Source organism: Gossypium hirsutum, chromosome D05 (assembly GCF_007990345.1).
Source record: "Gossypium hirsutum isolate 1008001.06 chromosome D05, Gossypium_hirsutum_v2.1, whole genome shotgun sequence".
Classification (NCBI taxonomy): domain Eukaryota; kingdom Viridiplantae; phylum Streptophyta; class Magnoliopsida; order Malvales; family Malvaceae; genus Gossypium; species Gossypium hirsutum.
Genome location: NC_053441.1, coordinates 59,448,919 through 59,465,696, shown reverse-complemented (window position 1 = coordinate 59,465,696; position 16,778 = coordinate 59,448,919). Strand labels below are relative to the sequence as shown.

General features: G+C 35.7%; 2 protein-coding genes across 3 annotated transcripts; both read right to left on the bottom strand.

The window, feature by feature from the left end:
- Window positions 1-226: 226 nt before the first annotated feature.
- On the bottom strand, window positions 227-2,872 carry LOC121216865 (probable disease resistance protein At5g63020). 2 transcript variants are annotated; one of them, XM_041092332.1, is made up of 3 exons: window positions 2,722-2,872; window positions 2,542-2,631; window positions 227-2,023 (listed from the first exon to the last, which is right to left on the bottom strand). In XM_041092332.1, the coding sequence occupies exon 3, from the start codon at window positions 2,011-2,013 to the stop codon at window positions 307-309; it is 1,707 nt and encodes a 568-aa protein (XP_040948266.1). In that variant the 5' UTR covers window positions 2,014-2,023; window positions 2,542-2,631; window positions 2,722-2,872; the 3' UTR covers window positions 227-306. The 2 variants fall into 2 exon arrangements, with proteins under 2 accessions (XP_040948266.1, XP_040948267.1); XM_041092333.1 differs by lacking the exon at window positions 2,542-2,631 and having other exon boundaries at window positions 2,722-2,850.
- A 4,321-nt stretch (window positions 2,873-7,193) lies between these two features.
- On the bottom strand, window positions 7,194-14,802 carry LOC107902247 (disease resistance protein At4g27190-like). The gene is made up of 2 exons (XM_016828460.2): window positions 14,610-14,802; window positions 7,194-9,658 (listed from the first exon to the last, which is right to left on the bottom strand). Exons 1-2 carry the CDS (start codon window positions 14,785-14,787, stop codon window positions 7,194-7,196), a joined length of 2,643 nt encoding a protein of 880 aa, XP_016683949.2. The 5' UTR covers window positions 14,788-14,802.
- Between the last annotated feature and the right edge of the window lie 1,976 nt (window positions 14,803-16,778).

Below are 16,778 nucleotides of genomic sequence, written 5' to 3'. Positions count from 1 at the left end.
TAATATTATTTAATTTAAATTTGAATTTGAATAGTAATACTCAAATAATTCATGAATAACATTTAAATACTTAAATAAATTTGTGAATTTAAATTGAAATCATTCAAAAATATGCATATACCTGACTCGCTATCATTCCTATTTTTATCACTTCAATAAAAAAAATCCCTTATACTTGTTTCTCCTTGTTGTTTTCATTTATCTATTTGAGAAAGAATATAATAAATTACTTAATTAGAGAAATTTATTCATTTATCAATAAAATAAAATATTATAAATTTCAACAATGTTGTGAGGTTCTTTAGTTCAGAGATGGAATTTGGAAAAACTTTTGATCTTCGTAGAGGACAAATTGAGAACAATAAGACAAGGCATGTTTGTGAATAAAGAAATTGAGATCTTCTTTATAGGGTTATGCTGCAATAACAAGGTTGTGAGCAGTTGACATTTTGTGGGCAGCACATCTATGGAAATTTCTGATATGGAGTTATACATAAGTGACACTTTCTCAATATCCGGACTCCATTGCTCCTTTTCTGGTAACTCTTCTAATTGCAAACCTGCTTGTATCATATGTCGAGGATTCATTCTTGTGATCGACAATGCCATCTCTCTCACTGCATCATGCATCTTTATGCAAGGTTGACCACTTTTATTGGTAATATTTTCCAGCAAGCAATTCTCTGCTAACTTCTTCAAAATAACACGGCCCTTGTCTTTCATTTCTTGTCTTGTACCCATATCATCTATGAATCCCTCCTCAATCCAGCACTCAATTATTTCATCCTTTTCAATTCCAAAATCTTCGGGATATAATGCGCAATGTAAGAAACAATATTTCACTTTCTCGTCCTTTAAGTGATCGAAGCTAAATTTCAAGCGCTCGATTACCTTAGCTTCCACTCCTTCCACTTTTTCTATTCTCTCTTTCAATTCCCTGAGTGCGTTCTTCCAATTAAGAGGGTCCTCTTCTCCTTTCAATGTACCAGCTACGACGATAATTGTCAGAGGTAGACCCGCAAATTCCTTGACAACAAGCTTCAGAGTAGGCATTATAGTTTGACTTTGAACTATGTTAGGTCCAACTTTATTCAAGAATAGTATCAATGCCTCTTCTTCTGAAAGGGGCTTCACTTTTATCACCTTACAACCCATATACTTACAGACATGCTCCGAACGGGTTGTCAACACCAACTTGCAGCCATTGCTGCCACTCGGCTCGGGGATCCCAACTTCTTCTAGAGAGACTTTATCCCACACATCATCTAGGATTAGAACATGCTTTTCGGCGTTCTTCAGCATTTCAGACAAGATTGCTGCTCGTCTGAGCTTGTCTCCTTCTCTGGGCCAATCTTCCTTCAACTTCAAAGCATCTGCAATATCATCTTGTACCTTCATGACATTGAACTCCTTTGATATGGTAACCCAGATTACCCTTTCGAATCTTTGTTCTTTCAAAAGATCATTGTGGATGTGCTTCATGATAGTGGTTTTACCCACACCGCCCATCCCCCAAACCCCAATCTTGCTCACCTTCTCCTGTACCAAGCATGCCCAAATCTCATTTCTGACAGCTTCCTCTCCAACTAGTTCTGATGTTGGCAGCGGCAACCCAGCACCTGGACCATTTATGGCAAGACATTCAGAGGCATTAGGAGCTTTATCAAGAAATTCCTTCATTTCTCGAGTCTTTTCATCAACCAGCTTCCCGTTGCAAGCACGACAGAGATATCTCCCGTTACTGACTTTGTTTTCAACAACTTCTGCTTCCCTAATCATCTCTTTCACAGCTTTCAACCAAATTTCAACTCCCTTCTTCGGTATCTTCCCCAGAGGACGAAGAAGCTCTGCTTTCAATTGCAGCTCTATATCTTCCATTTTGCAATTCAACTCATCTCTCATCCTCTTGAAGTTTCTCACATAATCATTGAGCTTTCTGTGATATTGCAAGTATTTACAGGCAAGAGTTCCAAGACAATTTGCAATGCCGACAACGGGCTCTACGTACTCCATTGCTATGTCCCTGCAACGCAATCATATATAACAGTAGCAGATAATGAAAATCTGTGAATGTATTGGCTTTTTGATATGTCAGTGTAAGCATGAATGCAAGTTTCAAGCAATGGCGTTTATTAGATGGAGCTATGGATGGTGGCAGACAGAAACATGATGAAATTTGTATATCCAGAATTAACCTCTCAATGTATAGAAAATGTTAGATTCAAGTGTGCAACAGAATATTAAGAGGTAAAATGTTCAACAGTTTGGGATTTCAACATTATATTGCTTCTGGGTAGCTCTTTTGGTATTAATTTCTAACTATAGTAGATTATGTCTGCTGATCATCCAGTCTTGAAATCTAAAACTGTTGATATTCAGCAGAGGAAATCATAGCTTCAGATCTTATTACAAATATTCATCTTTCTTGTTATGTAAAAGCAAAGGAAATCATGTCATGAGTTGATAATAAGGAAACAAATTTTCAAAAGAGCTGAATTGCATATTTAAGGATCAAAGAATGGGAAGCATAAATTGCCTGACCTACTGGTTGAAAAGTGTTGAGAGATTAGAACTGAAAATGAAGCAGTGAAGTTCACTCCCTTGACTATCTTACAAAGCAAACTGCTATAACTGAAGCAGATAATAAAAAACAATCATTGCATAGTCATGAACTAAGGAATGAAAAGCATGTCATGGATTAAGCAAATGAAAGAAAATTACCTTGACTGGATGCTTCATAAAAACAGTGAAGAAGAAAGAATGTTGTGGGTACAATAGCAAAACAAGGAAGAAAGTGAAGATAAAAAGGGGCAAAATAATGAGGCATTCACTTCTGTGGTGGGTTCCAGAAAGGCAGGATTTTTAGTAAGAAATCCCATATTTTCTTTTAGCTTTTTGCTTTGCTGTCTGCCATTATAAGTTGGCATCTTGGGTATTTGATACTGACATTTCTACTTGATAAAACCTTGAATCTGCTCTCAAAATTTGAAAGATAGATATGAGGTCTAAAATCCATGGAAATGTCCTTTCGATTCATCCTGGACAATACTAACAAGTTTTGCAGTCATCTTGGTGCTCAATTGTAACATCATCATCATCATCATCATCATCATCATCATAATGGGAATGTATGGGAAAGCAGGGTATAAGAATGTCTAATATACTAGTAAATGACTTGTATTAGTTATAAAAAAATATATATAGTTATTGGTGTTGTAGTAAATAACTTGTGTTGTTGATATTACATTTTGGATTTAACTCTTGGACAATTTCTTACATACTCCATTGTTAAGTGGTATTCTTTTGATTAATATAATTGTTATTTTAGTCTTTTTTTTAAGTTTTATATTTTTACTCGATTTAATCTTGATAATATATAAAATGGTAAAAAATAAATTATTTTTAAAATTTTAGTACATTATAAAATTAAAAATTAAATAAAGTTGATAAAATTTTCAAAAATAAATAAAGTGAGAGAAAATGAGGGATAATTGTTTTTAAACCCTACAGAAATTCTCTATATTATGTATATTGAAATATCCAATACTCGTTCTTTAAAAACAAACATAGAAAACAAACATTAAGCTGATTTATTTGTTCTATGTTTTTTACCTCCTCTGTTTCTTGACATAATTTTACCTTACAAGAAAAAATAAAATTCTGAATATGATTTCTTTTTACAATTTCAGTTTCAAAAAATAATTTAAATGTAATGAAAAATTGAATTGAGTTTGAAACATAAAATCTTTTGGTTAAAAAAAAATGGCATCAAGGTCAATTTCATAAGCCTCTGCAATATCAATTCTAGATATTCTTTAAGGACATGAAACTCAACTTAATAATATTACTAATTTAGTTTCAAGAAACATTGATGAAGCATGTAATGATCTAACTTTTTTTTATTTTTAATTTATTATTAGATTCTATTAAATGCTAATTTTCTTTATTTCTTATACAATTTAGTTATGTAACAACATATTCAAGATTTTATTTTTCTAGAATTTTTATATGAAAATTTCTATTTTATACATAATTTTGAGATTTTTTTTTATAACTTTTGTATAAAATCAAGGTCAAATTTAAAGACTAAAATTATTATTGTATCAATTAAAATAAGTGCCACTTAACAGTCGAGTGAAGAAAACAAATAATTTCGAAAACATGAGTGACCAAATTATAAGATTGTTTAGTTAAGTTTAGTATGAATGTTTTTGATCCTATTTCTATTAATTACTAATCTTAAAAAATGAATTAATAATTTTTTTTTGAAACATGCAATTTAATGATTTAATATTTGTGACATTTCTATACGAATGATGACAGTTATAAATATATATATACGCTTTTAAAAAGATATGGGTAAACTACATCACAGGTCATCTAATTATTGTCCCTTTTCTTTTTGATCACTAACTATTAATTTATTTTTAATTTGGTCACTCAACTAATTGAGATTATTATTTTTATCCATTTTCGTTAAGTGCCTTAAAACTTTAATCGGAGGGTGATGTGGCAGTTAAAAATCGATATAACAATAAATTTATCTATCAACTTTGACATGCATAATTTTAAAAAATTAAATTTCAAAATTTATAAATCAAGTGTGCTAGGTGGAAGTGGCTGAAAAGGAGGGTTGGAACCCATTAGTTGGATACACAACTGGGTTTATTAGGCTTTTTCACGTTCCATAAAAGAGTTAGGGGCAGCCTGCACTGAAGCTTGAGCTTGAGATTCTAAACGGAATTGGGATTTCAAGCAGTGGACGAAAGCAAGTTGTTGCTTTGCTGTTGAAGATATTGAAGAAAGTTTCAAGAGATAGCCTTGTCCTTGCGCAGCAGCTACCCCATTTTTTTTCTCGCCTGTTTTGTGTATGATTCTGCAAATCACCTATTGTTCCTGCAAAAAAAACACCATTTCAATCTTATACTATTGAGTATTTGACAATTCAGTGTTGCATGCTCATGCTTTTAGCCTTTTTCAAATCTTGTTTAATCAGTGCATGAACAATAAACATGCAACTAGTGAGTGAAATGAAGGCCGTCACATAAGAAATTACTCCAGTGTTTCATCATATTATTGTTATTATTAGCATTCAGCTGAAAAGAATATGTCAACCCAAAAATCGTCCAAACAGAATATATCTGCTACTATTTAACGATAAATTAGGTAGGTAAAATTTGATGATGAAATAGAGATCATTTGTAATTTTGAAGGTTATTTTTTAAAATTATGCCAAATTGATGATATAATATGTAAAAGTTAAAAGAGCAAATTTTTTTATTATACTAATTATTTGAATTGGTCACTATCGTATTAACCCACTAACTGATTGTTGATATGACATTCATTTTTTACTTTTTACTAAAATTAAGAATTTCTTTATAATTAATTTAAAACACTAACAAAGCCTCAAAGGTAAATTTATTTGAAAGCGGATTCCTTTGGTTTTTTTCATTTGTTCTTAAAGATTGATTTTTTCCCTTCCTGGATCCCATACTGAGTCCATGAAGAAGTCAGTTTCTACTCAATCCTTTCCCAAGCTTGTTACCATTTTAGCTTCCTTGTTGCTTCTCTTTCACCTTGTCTTAGCTATTACTATGTTCTAACCAAGAAGATTCTTGGCAAAAAATCTGAGCTATACAATAACGATAAGTGGAAATGGACTCTGGATATCGGATCCAAGATCCTCGTCAGAACTAAAAAATCCGTCATATCCCCAGTCGCCATGCAAGATTCGACGATAGCCGTAGGTCCTTACATGACAGCTTGTGTTTTTCGCTCCGACTTCACCTATAGTTTCCCAATAGTATCCACTCGGAAGTTTGCCGGTTGTATTTCTACACTAATTTGTACGATAGTCAAAACACAACCAACACTCTTTGTAGACCATTGTGATGAAACGTGGTTCTTATGGTGCAGTGAGGAGCAATAGAGATGGAAAGCAAAGGATGAGTGGTGACAAGCATACGTGGTTCTTATGCTGCAAATAAACAAAAACAAATGTTTTGGGCTAATAGAAAAGTCTCTAGCTTTAGTCAAAAGTAAAAAAAAAAATGTTATGGCAATGTCTAATTCGAACAATTATTTTAATTAGAGTGACTAAATTGACAAAAAAATAAAGTGACCAAAATAGAAATAATGTTGTTTTAGAATAACCTACAGTGTAGTTTATCCAATAAATTATACTATAAAGGTAGTAATAATTTGATATTATATTTTAATTCCATTTTAAATCCAAAATTTTTTAAAATTTATTTTTAGTAATTTATTTTTAATTTCAAATATTTTAATATTAATCATTTATAAATGTTAAGAAAAATAATTTCACTTTACGATCAATACAAACATATCTAATTAAGATTATGCCAATAGATCAATATAAGCAAAGAGTACTATAATTTTAAATAATAGAATTGAGGTATTAAAGAATGTGATGTTTTAGATTTAAATTTCAACATGTACATATATATTTTAAAATTTTATGTAAAAAATAAAAATATTCTCAAAATAATATTTGTTATTTTATGAAAATAATATTAAAATCCAATTAACGAATTACATCAATTCAATTAACAAATATAAAGATTTTTTATATAATATTTGAATTTAATTGTTTTATATAAAAATACAAATAAAATAATTTGATATTAAAATGGAAAAGGAGTCAATTATTATGGTGGCTGCTCAATTCCTCAATGCTCCATCATTCCTTTTATTCCCACCTTTTTTGCACCATCCTCCGCTCTGCTACCGTCTTCTACTTCTTTCGCACCAATGGAGGCCACATCATCTTAACTTAAAACAAAAATAAAATATAACATGAAATGGTATTAAAATGGAGAAATTAGATTTATAAAATAAACTAAGCTATAAATGGTTCATACCTTAAAAGCTTCCAAAGGGGTTGAACAACATTTTTAAAGTTTGGATGGTCATCCCACTCTAACCTTTCCCACCATTTTTTCAATGACCAGATGGTAAGAGAAGGTGGAGCATATGCAAATGGCTGCCCATTGCCAACAAGGGGAACAAATGGAGGAATTCTCTTCAGTTTATAACAGTCTCCAGCAACTTGGATAACTTGGAGAGAATCGCAAACCATCACTCCACTTTTGCTGCAAATGCTCTTCAAATTTGGTAATCTCCACAATTTCAACTTTCTCAATTTAGGAAGATGGAATTTGATTAATGCATCACTCCCTTTTTTCTTCAACTTCTGATGTTGGTGCTCCCAATATTTCTGGTACCTTATCACAGTGTGACACTGATATTACTTCCAGGTTTTGGAGGTTTGGAAGCAACCAATGTGGAAGCAACGTCTTCATACTTGAGCAGCTGTCTATCGTAATTTCCTTAAGATGGGAAAAGGCGGCAGATGGAGCCAATGTTGATGTTGTTGCTGAACCAATTCCTTCATCTTTCATAATAAGGGCACTCAACTTTGGTAGCTCACTAAGGTCCAACATCTCGAGGCTCTGAAATGGATGAGCGGAAGAAGAGGCAAAAGAGGACAGGGAAACAACACACTCTATCCCTTCACACCACCAAACCCTCAAGCCAATCGCATTTTTGAAGGAAGAATTATCATTGACTAAGCTTCTCAAATTGTGGCACTTTAAAATATTCAACTCTTGAATTTCAATTGGGTGCATAATTAACTCACCTTCCCAATCATGGAATCCTCCAATTGTTACTGCTTTATCTCTTGTAGCACGCATAAAAGATGAGCCCACCTGTAAATCGTACTTGATGAGATTTTTCCTACTTTGTTGCATTGAGGAGATGAACTTACTGAATTCACTGATGTCTTCGAAATGTCCGGTTAAGCACTCCAACTTCTTCAATGGTTCCATCTCCTCTGCTTTTAGACTGATTCTTTTATTGTCCTTATGAAAACCCAAGTGCTGAAGGTGAACGAGTTTTGGTAAAAGTCCAGCGGATATCTCTTTCAGAGTGAACACTCGAACATCAAGATATCTTAGCTTTATCAGCATATCCATGCCTTCAGGTACTTCCTCAATTCTAGTCCAACTTAGATCCAACTTCTTCAATTCTTGAAGCATCGAAAGACATGGCAGAGCTCTTAATTCATAACAGCCAGAAAGCAACAATGTTGTGAGGTTCTTTAGTTCAGAGATGGAATTTGGTAAACTTTTGATCTTCGTAGAGGACAAATTGAGAACACTAAGACAAGGCATGTTTATGAAGAAAGAAATTGAGATCTTCTTTATAGGGTTCTCCTGCAATAACAAGGTTGTGAGCAGTTGACATTTTGTGGGCAGCACATCTATGGAAATTTCTGATATGGAGTTATACATAAGTGACACTTTCTCAATATCCGAACTCCATTGCTCCTTTTCTGGTAACTCTTCTAATTGCAAACCTACTTGTATCATATGTCGAGGATTCATTCTTGTGATCGACAATGCCATCTCTCTCACTGCATCATGCATCTTTATGCAAGGTTGACCACTTTTATTGGTAATATTTTCCAGCAAGCAATTCTCTTCTAACTTCTTCAAAATAACACGGCCCTTGTCTTTCATTTCTTGTCTTGTACCCATATCATCTATGAATCCCTCCTCAATCCAGCACTCAATTATTTCATCCTTTTCAATTCCAAAATCTTCGGGATATAATGCGCAATGTAAGAAACAATATTTCACTTTCTCGTCCTTTAAGTGATCGAAGCTAAATTTCAAGCGCTCGATTACCTTAGCTTCCACTCCTTCCACTTTTTCTATTCTCTCTTTCAATTCCCTGAGTGCGTTCTTCCAATTAAGAGGGTCCTCTTCTCCTTTCAATGTACCAGCTACGACGATAATTGTCAGAGGTAGACCCGCAAATTCCTTGACAACAAGCTTCAGAGTAGGCATTACAGTTTGACTTTGAACTATGTTAGGTCCAACTTTATTCAAGAATAGTATCAATGCCTCTTCTTCTGAAAGGGGCTTCACTTTTATCACCTTACAACCCATATACTTACAGACATGCTCCGAACGGGTTGTCAACACCAACTTGCAGCCATTGCTGCCACTCGGCTCGGGGATCCCAACTTCTTCTAGAGAGACTTTATCCCACACATCATCTAGGATTAGAACATGCTTTTCGGCGTTCTTCAGCATTTCAGACAAGATTGCTGCTCGTCTGAGCTTGTCTCCTTCTCTGGGCCAATCTTCCTTCAACTTCAAAGCATCTGCAATATCATCTTGTACCTTCATGACATTGAACTCCTTTGATATGGTAACCCAGATTACCCTTTCGAATCTTTGTTCTTTCAAAAGATCATTGTGGATGTGCTTCATGATAGTGGTTTTACCCACACCGCCCATCCCCCAAACCCCAATCTTGCTCACCTTCTCCTGTACCAAGCATGCCCAAATCTCATTTCTGACAGCTTCCTCTCCAACTAGTTCTGATGTTGGCAGCGGCAACCCAGCACCTGGACCATTTATGGCAAGACATTCAGAGGCATTAGGAGCTTTATCAAGAAATTCCTTCATTTCTCGAGTCTTTTCATCAACCAGCTTCCCGTTGCAAGCACGACAGAGATATCTCCCGTTACTGACTTTGTTTTCAACAACTTCTGCTTCCCTAATCATCTCTTTCACAGCTTTCAACCAAATTTCAACTCCCTTCTTCGGTATCTTCCCCAGAGGACTGATGAAGTTGGTTCAGCATGCAGCAAACTCGACAGCATACAGGCCATGAAGACCAAGTCATGCAGGAGCTGCTGGTGCAAGCTTATTTTGTTTATTTTGTAATTCCTAGTCAATGAAATATAATCTTAGTTCATTTCTAACTAAGTTAGATTGTTGACTGATGTAATTAGCTTATGTATGAGCTGTAAACACAACTTTGTGTAAGTTTACAAGCCAAAATTTCAAGTTTCCATGTCATTAGTGGAGGTAGGTGATGTTTAGGTAATTACTTACTGTCTTTGACAAGCTTAGTGCCTGTTTTATGTATTGGCATTGTGCCATTATGCATTTTATGAATGAAGTTCAGTTTGTTCATCAATTTTTCTCTTCATTTTTCTTAGCCTTTTTTCCTTTCTCTTGCTCGAATTCTCTTGTTTGCTCAGCAAGTCTCGAGACTTGCTTAACAAGTCTGCACTGAATCTGTTAGTTTCAGTTACAGCACCAACAATTGGTATCTAGAGACTATTTCTTAACGGATCTGTTACACAAATCCATGGCTTCATCAAGCTTTTCACCAGCTGCACCTCAAGTCTTCAATGGAGAAGGCTATCACATATGGGTGGTCAAAATGAAGACCTACCTGCAGGCTTTCGATCTGTGGGAGGTGGTCAACTCTGATGTTGAACCAGAGCCACTTAGAGCTAATCCAACAGTGGCTCAGATCAAGCAGCATGCTGATGAAAGGACCAAGAGGCACAAGGCTATGTCTTGCATCCAAAACTCAGTGTCTGATGTGATTTTCACAAGGATTATGGCCTGTGAATCACCAAAACAGGCCTGGGACAAGTTGCAGGAAGAGTTTCAAGGGATAGAGAGGACAAGGCAGCAACAGTTGTTAAACTTGAGGAGAGATTTCGAGAATTTGAAGATGAAGGAAGAAGAAACTGTCAAGCAATATTCTGACAGGATTATGGCTGTGGTTAACAGCATCAGGCTCCTTAGAGAGCAGTTTAATGAAGCTAGGATAGTGGAGAAGGTTATAGCAACTTTGCCTGAGAGGTATGAGGCAAAAATCTCATCTCTCGAGGACTCAAGGGACCTGTCCACCATCTCCCTGACAGAGTTGATCAATGCTCTATATGCTCAAGAGCAGAGGAGAGCAAGCAGACTGGAGGAGCACCAAGAAGGTGCCTTTCAGGCAAGAACAAATGCTGCCTACAAAGGCAAGAAGGCCTGGAGAGACAAGCCAAAGAATGATGCTGCAAAGAGAGAAGGTCAGACTTGCAAGCACTACAGAAAGACTGGTCATTTAGAAGAAAAATGCTGGTTCAATCCAGATGCTGTGTGTCAGCATTGTAAGAAAAAGGGTCATGTTGAGAGAGTCTATAAGAGCAAGGCCAAATCAAGGCACAATCAGTTTCAACAGATGAAAGCTGAGGCTCGAGTAGCTAAGGAGGACAGTGACCAAGGGGAGCAAGTTTTTGTTGTGTCATGCTCAGCTGCTCAGGAAAGGTCCTCATCTGGTTGGCTCCTAGACAGTGGATGCACCAACCACATGACACCTGATGCTGCAATCTTCAAGTCTTTAGACAGAAGCTGCAGAACTAAAGTCAAGATAGGAAATGGTCATTTTATTCAAGCTGAAGGCAAGGGTGATGTGTTGATATGCACCCTTACAGGTACCAAAGTGATTTCAAATGTGCTGTTGGTGCCTGAAATTGACAGAAACCTGCTCAGCATAGCTCAGTTGCTGGAAAAAGGTTATTCAGTTTTGTTTAAAGACCACCAGTGCCAAATCAGTGATCCAAGTGGATCCAAACTGATGGCAGTCCCCATGGCTGATAAGAGCTTTGTGGTTGACTGGACAAAGAAGTCAGACATTGCCTACACAGCCACTTCAGATGAATCCAAGCTGTGGCATCAAAGACTGGGACATGCCAACTTCATATCGATGGCCCGAATGATCAGAGAAGACCTGGCTGAAAACTTCATCAACTCAGTGGACCATGATGATGTATGTGAAGTATGTCAGCTAGGAAAGCAGGCCAGACTCCCATTTCCCTCGAATCAAGCCTGAAGAGCCTCTAAAAAACTCCAACTGGTGCATACTGATGTGTGTGGCCCTATGAAGACTAAGTCATTAAGTGGAAACAGGTATTTCATATTGTTCATTGATGATTTCTCGAGATATTGCTGGATTTACTTCTTAAAACAGAAATCAGAGGTGGCCACTGTGTTTTGGAAGTTCAAAACTGCTGCTGAGACTGAAACAGGCTGCAAGGTGAAGACCATAAGGTCTGATAATGGGACTGAGTACACCTCAGCTCAGTTCCAAGCCTTCTGTGATAAGGCAGGCATCAAACATCAACTTACCAACACATATACACCTCAGCAGAATGGGGTAAGTGAAAGGAAGAATAGGAGTTTGATGGATATGGCCAGGTGCTTGATGATTCAGAAGAATCTGCCTAAAGCACTATGGGCAGAAGCAGTTAACACTGCAACATACATTCAAAATAGACTTCCAACCAAGGCTTTGGATCAAAAGACCCCATTCGAGGCCTGGTTTAGCTTCAAGCCATCACTGGCTCATCTGAAGGTCTTTGGATGCATCTGTTATGCACATGTACCTGCTGTTAAAAGGGACAAATTGTCTGAAAGGGCTCGACCTGGTGTTTTGGTGGGCTATAGCACTGTTAAGAAGGGCTATAGGATTTTAGATCCTTCAACAAACAAAGTGTCAGTAAGCAGGGATGTGGCATTTGATGAGAGGTCATGTTGGAACTGGGAAAGACATGAACCTGAAGAAGTTTCTAAAGAACTTACAGCAGACCAAGCTGAGCCAGGCCAAAATGTCCCTGAAATGGATATTGATGATGAACCAGTCAGAGGAACAAGGCCATTGGCTTAAATTTATGAAAGGGCTCATGTAGCCATAGCTGAACCAAGCAACTTTGAAGAGGCTGAGGCTCAGCAAGGGTGGAAGCAGGCAATGGCTGAGGAGATCAGCATGATTGAGAAGAACCAGACCTGGGAATTGGTTGAAAGGCCAGTCAAAAGGAAGGTAATTGGGGTGAAATGGGTGTACAAAGCCAAGCAGAATGCTGATGGTACCTTGAACAAGCTGAAAGCAAGGCTAGTTGTCAAGGGGTTCAGTCAGAGGTATGGCTTGGACTACCTGGAGACCTTTGCACCAGTGGCCAGGCTCGACACCATTAGACTGCTGATTGCCTTAGCAGCACAGCTCGAATAGAAGATCCATCAACTTGATGTAAAATCAGCCTTTCTGAATGGTTTCTTAGATGAAGACATCTATGTTAAACAACCACAAGGGTTTGAAATAGCTGGCAGAGAGCATATGGTCTACAAACTAAAGAAGGCCCTATATGGATTAAAACAGGCTCCAAGGGCTTGGTATAGCAGAATCGATGGCTACTTGACTGATCTGGGATTCGATCGAAGCAAGAGTGAGCCAACACTGTATGTCAAGAAACAAGGGACACAAATACAACTCATTGTGTCCCTGTATGTTGATGATCTTCTGGTGACAGGAGGAGATCGAGTAGTGCTGGCTGATTTCAAGACCAAGATGCAAGAAGTGTTTGAAATGTCTGATCTTGGGGAGATGTCATACTTTCTTGGAATGGAGGTGTCTCAAGTATAGAATGGGATATTTCTAAGCCAGAGAAGCTTTGCCACAAAGATTCTGACCAAGTTCTCCATGCAAAACAACAAGGCAACTAAAACACCTGTTGCTGTTGGAGAAAAACTATCGAGCCAAAGTGATTTTAAGAAAGTTTGTGAAACAACCTACAGAAGTCTAGTTGGTTGCTTGCTATACTTGACTGCCACTAGACTAGACATCATGTATGCTGTATTGCTCTCAAGGTTCTTGCATTGCTGCAATGAGAAGCATTTCCAAGCTGCAAAGAGAGTGCTGAGATATGTCAAAGGCACTTTAAACTATGGTTTGAAGTACAGCAAAGAAGGAAATCTGAAGCTGGTTGGCTACACTGATAGTGACTGGGCTGGCTCGGTAGATGACATGAAAAGCACCTCAGGGTATGCTTTTAACCTTGGTTCAGCCATGTTTTGCTGGAGCTCAAAGAAGCAAAGTCTAGTAGCTCAATCTACTGCTGAAGCAGAGTATGTGGCAACAGCAAGTGCTGTCAACCAAGCCATATGGCTAAGGAAAATATTGGCTGACTTGAATGTGCATCAAGAGGAAGCTACTGAGATCTTCTGTGACAACCAATCTGCAGTAGCAATTGCTAAAAATCCAGTGTTCCATGGAAGAACAAAACATTTCAGCATCAAGTTGCATGTTGTTCGAGAAATGGAGCAAGCTCAGGAAGTAAAGCTGATCCACTGTAATTCAGAGGATCAACTTGCAGACATTTTAACCAAAGCCCTTAGTGTCACAAGGTTCGAATGTCTAAGAAAGAAGCTAGGTGTTTGCTCCATGCAAACCAAGGAGGAGTGATGAAGTTGGTTCAGCATGCAGCAAACTCGACAGCATGCAGGCCATGAAGACCAAGTCATGCAGGAGCTGCTGATGCAAGCTTATTTTGTTTATTTTGTAATTCCTAGTCAATGAAATGTAATCTTAGTTCATTTCTAACTAAGTTAGATTGTTGACTGATGTAATTAGCTTATGTATGAGCTGTAAACACAACTTTGTGTAAGTTTACAAGCCAAAATTTCAAGTTTCCATGTCATTAGTGGAGGTAGGTGATGTTTAGGTAATTACTTACTGTCTTTGACAAGCTTAGTGCCTGTTTTATGTATTGGCATTGTGCCATTATGCATTTTATGAATGAAGTTCAGTTTGTTCATCAATTTTTCTCTTCATTTTTCTTAGCCTTTTTCCTTTCTCTTGCTCGAATTCTCTTGTTTGCTCAGCAAGTCTCGAGACTTGCTTAACAAGTCTGCACTGAATCTGTTAGTTTCAGTTATAGCACCAATAAGGACGAAGAAGCTCTGCTTTCAATTGCAGCTCTATATCTTGCATTTTGCCATTCAATTCATCTCTGATCCTCTTGAAGTTTCTCACATAATCGTTCAGCTTTCTGTGATATTGCAAATATTTACAAACAGGAGTTCCGAGACAATTTGCAATGCCGACAACAGGCTCTACATACTCCATTACTATGTCCCTGCAATGCAATCATATAAAACAGTAGCAGAGAATGAAAATCTGTGAATGAATTGGATATTTTATGAAGTATTGATATGTGAGTGTAAGCATGAAAAGGAAAACATGAATGCAAGTTTCAAGCAATGGCGTTAAGTAGATGGAGCTATGGATGGGTGGCAGACAGAAACATGATGAAATTCTGGTCACCAGAATTAAGCTCTCGATGTATACAAAATGCTAGATTCAAGTGTGCAACAGTTCATTACAGAATATTAAGAGCTAAAATGTTAACCGTTTGAGATTTCAACATTATATTGCTTCTGGGTAGCTCTTTCTGTATTAATTTCAATCTAGAGTAGATTATGTCTGCTGATCATCTTATCTTAAAATCTAAAACTGTTGATAATCAGTAGAGGAAATCATAGCTTCAGATCTTTTTACCTGACTTAGTGGCTGAAAAGTGTTGAGAGAATAGAACTGAAAATGAAGCAGTGAAGTTCACTTCTTCCTTGGCTGTCTTACAAAGCTAGCTGATAAGAGTAGCAGATAATCAGAAACAATCATTGCAAAGTCATGAATCAAGCAAAGAAAAGCATGTGATGGATTAAGCAAATGAAAGAAAATTACCTTGACAGGATGTTATGGTAGACCTTGGACATCAAAACAAAATCATTGAAGATGGCAATAAATAATAATAATAATAATAGAATGCATAATTATAAGTTACAACCTGAAATTAAATATACAAGTAAACGAGTTGTGTTAGGTATAGTTATTGGCACCCCATTACTAAATGATTTGCATTGCTGAAGTTGTCAGTATTGAATATACAACTTGAAATTAAATATACAAGTCAATGAGTTGTATTAGAAATGAGTTTTAACATTAAAGAGGTAAAATGTTCAACAGTTTTAAATAAGAAACTTACTATCTGGTTTTATATAATGTGTAAATTGTACTTGATTTCATCTATATGTTTAGCTGTAACTAGAATTTAGTGAATTCATCACTAAAATGGACTGAATTGAAAATTATGTGAATATTAGCTATTATGAACAAGTATAAGGTGCAAAACGTAACTTTGTTTTGTTTTGTTTTTAATTTGTTAATTTTCTTTAGTTTTCATACTAGTTATTCAACAACTTCAAGATTTTATTTTTCTAGAAATCTTATCTACATTTTCTATTTTATAAATATTTTGAGTTTCTTTTAATAATTTTTTATACACAATCAGAGTCAACTTGACAGAAAATATAAAAATTGATGACTAGAATTATTATTATATCAAGTGAAACAAGTGCCACTTAACAGCCGGGTGAGCAAAAAGAAAATAATTTCGAAAACATTAGTGATCAAATTGTAACATATTTTAGTTAAGTGACCAAAATGAAAACTTAACCATAGTTGAATTTTACCCTAAATTCTTTTAAAAAATTTAGTTTAGAATTGTTTTATCTATACTATGTATTAAGCATTTTACTGAGTTGGTGTCACACATCAATCAAGTCCCAACTCAATAAGAAAATTACCAAAAATACTATTTTATTTGCAAAGTAAGATATATGTTTATGAGAGTGTTTTCATCATTTTATATTTTCTTTATAAATCAATAAAAAAATTACCCATAATGATATTTGAACTAGGAGACACCGTGCATATAAAGCTTTTTCATTTACATTATAACTAAAACAATTTAAGGTTTTCATTTGAAACTTTAATAAGTATATTTGTATTATAAATTTTTATATATTTGTATATGTAAATAATGTCATTGATTTAGCGTCACCAATGAGCATGACACCAACTCAGTATTGAAGACAAAACAATGATAAACATTTGTTTTCATTTAATATTCATGTGTTTTTGTGTTTAAATTTTGTTTCACTCTCAATTTAATCTAATCTTTATTTTAATATCATACATATTTCATTTGTTATTATTAATTTGTTTCGAATCATACTTTTCATTATTTATTGTATGTTCTTTTTAAAAGCAAATAT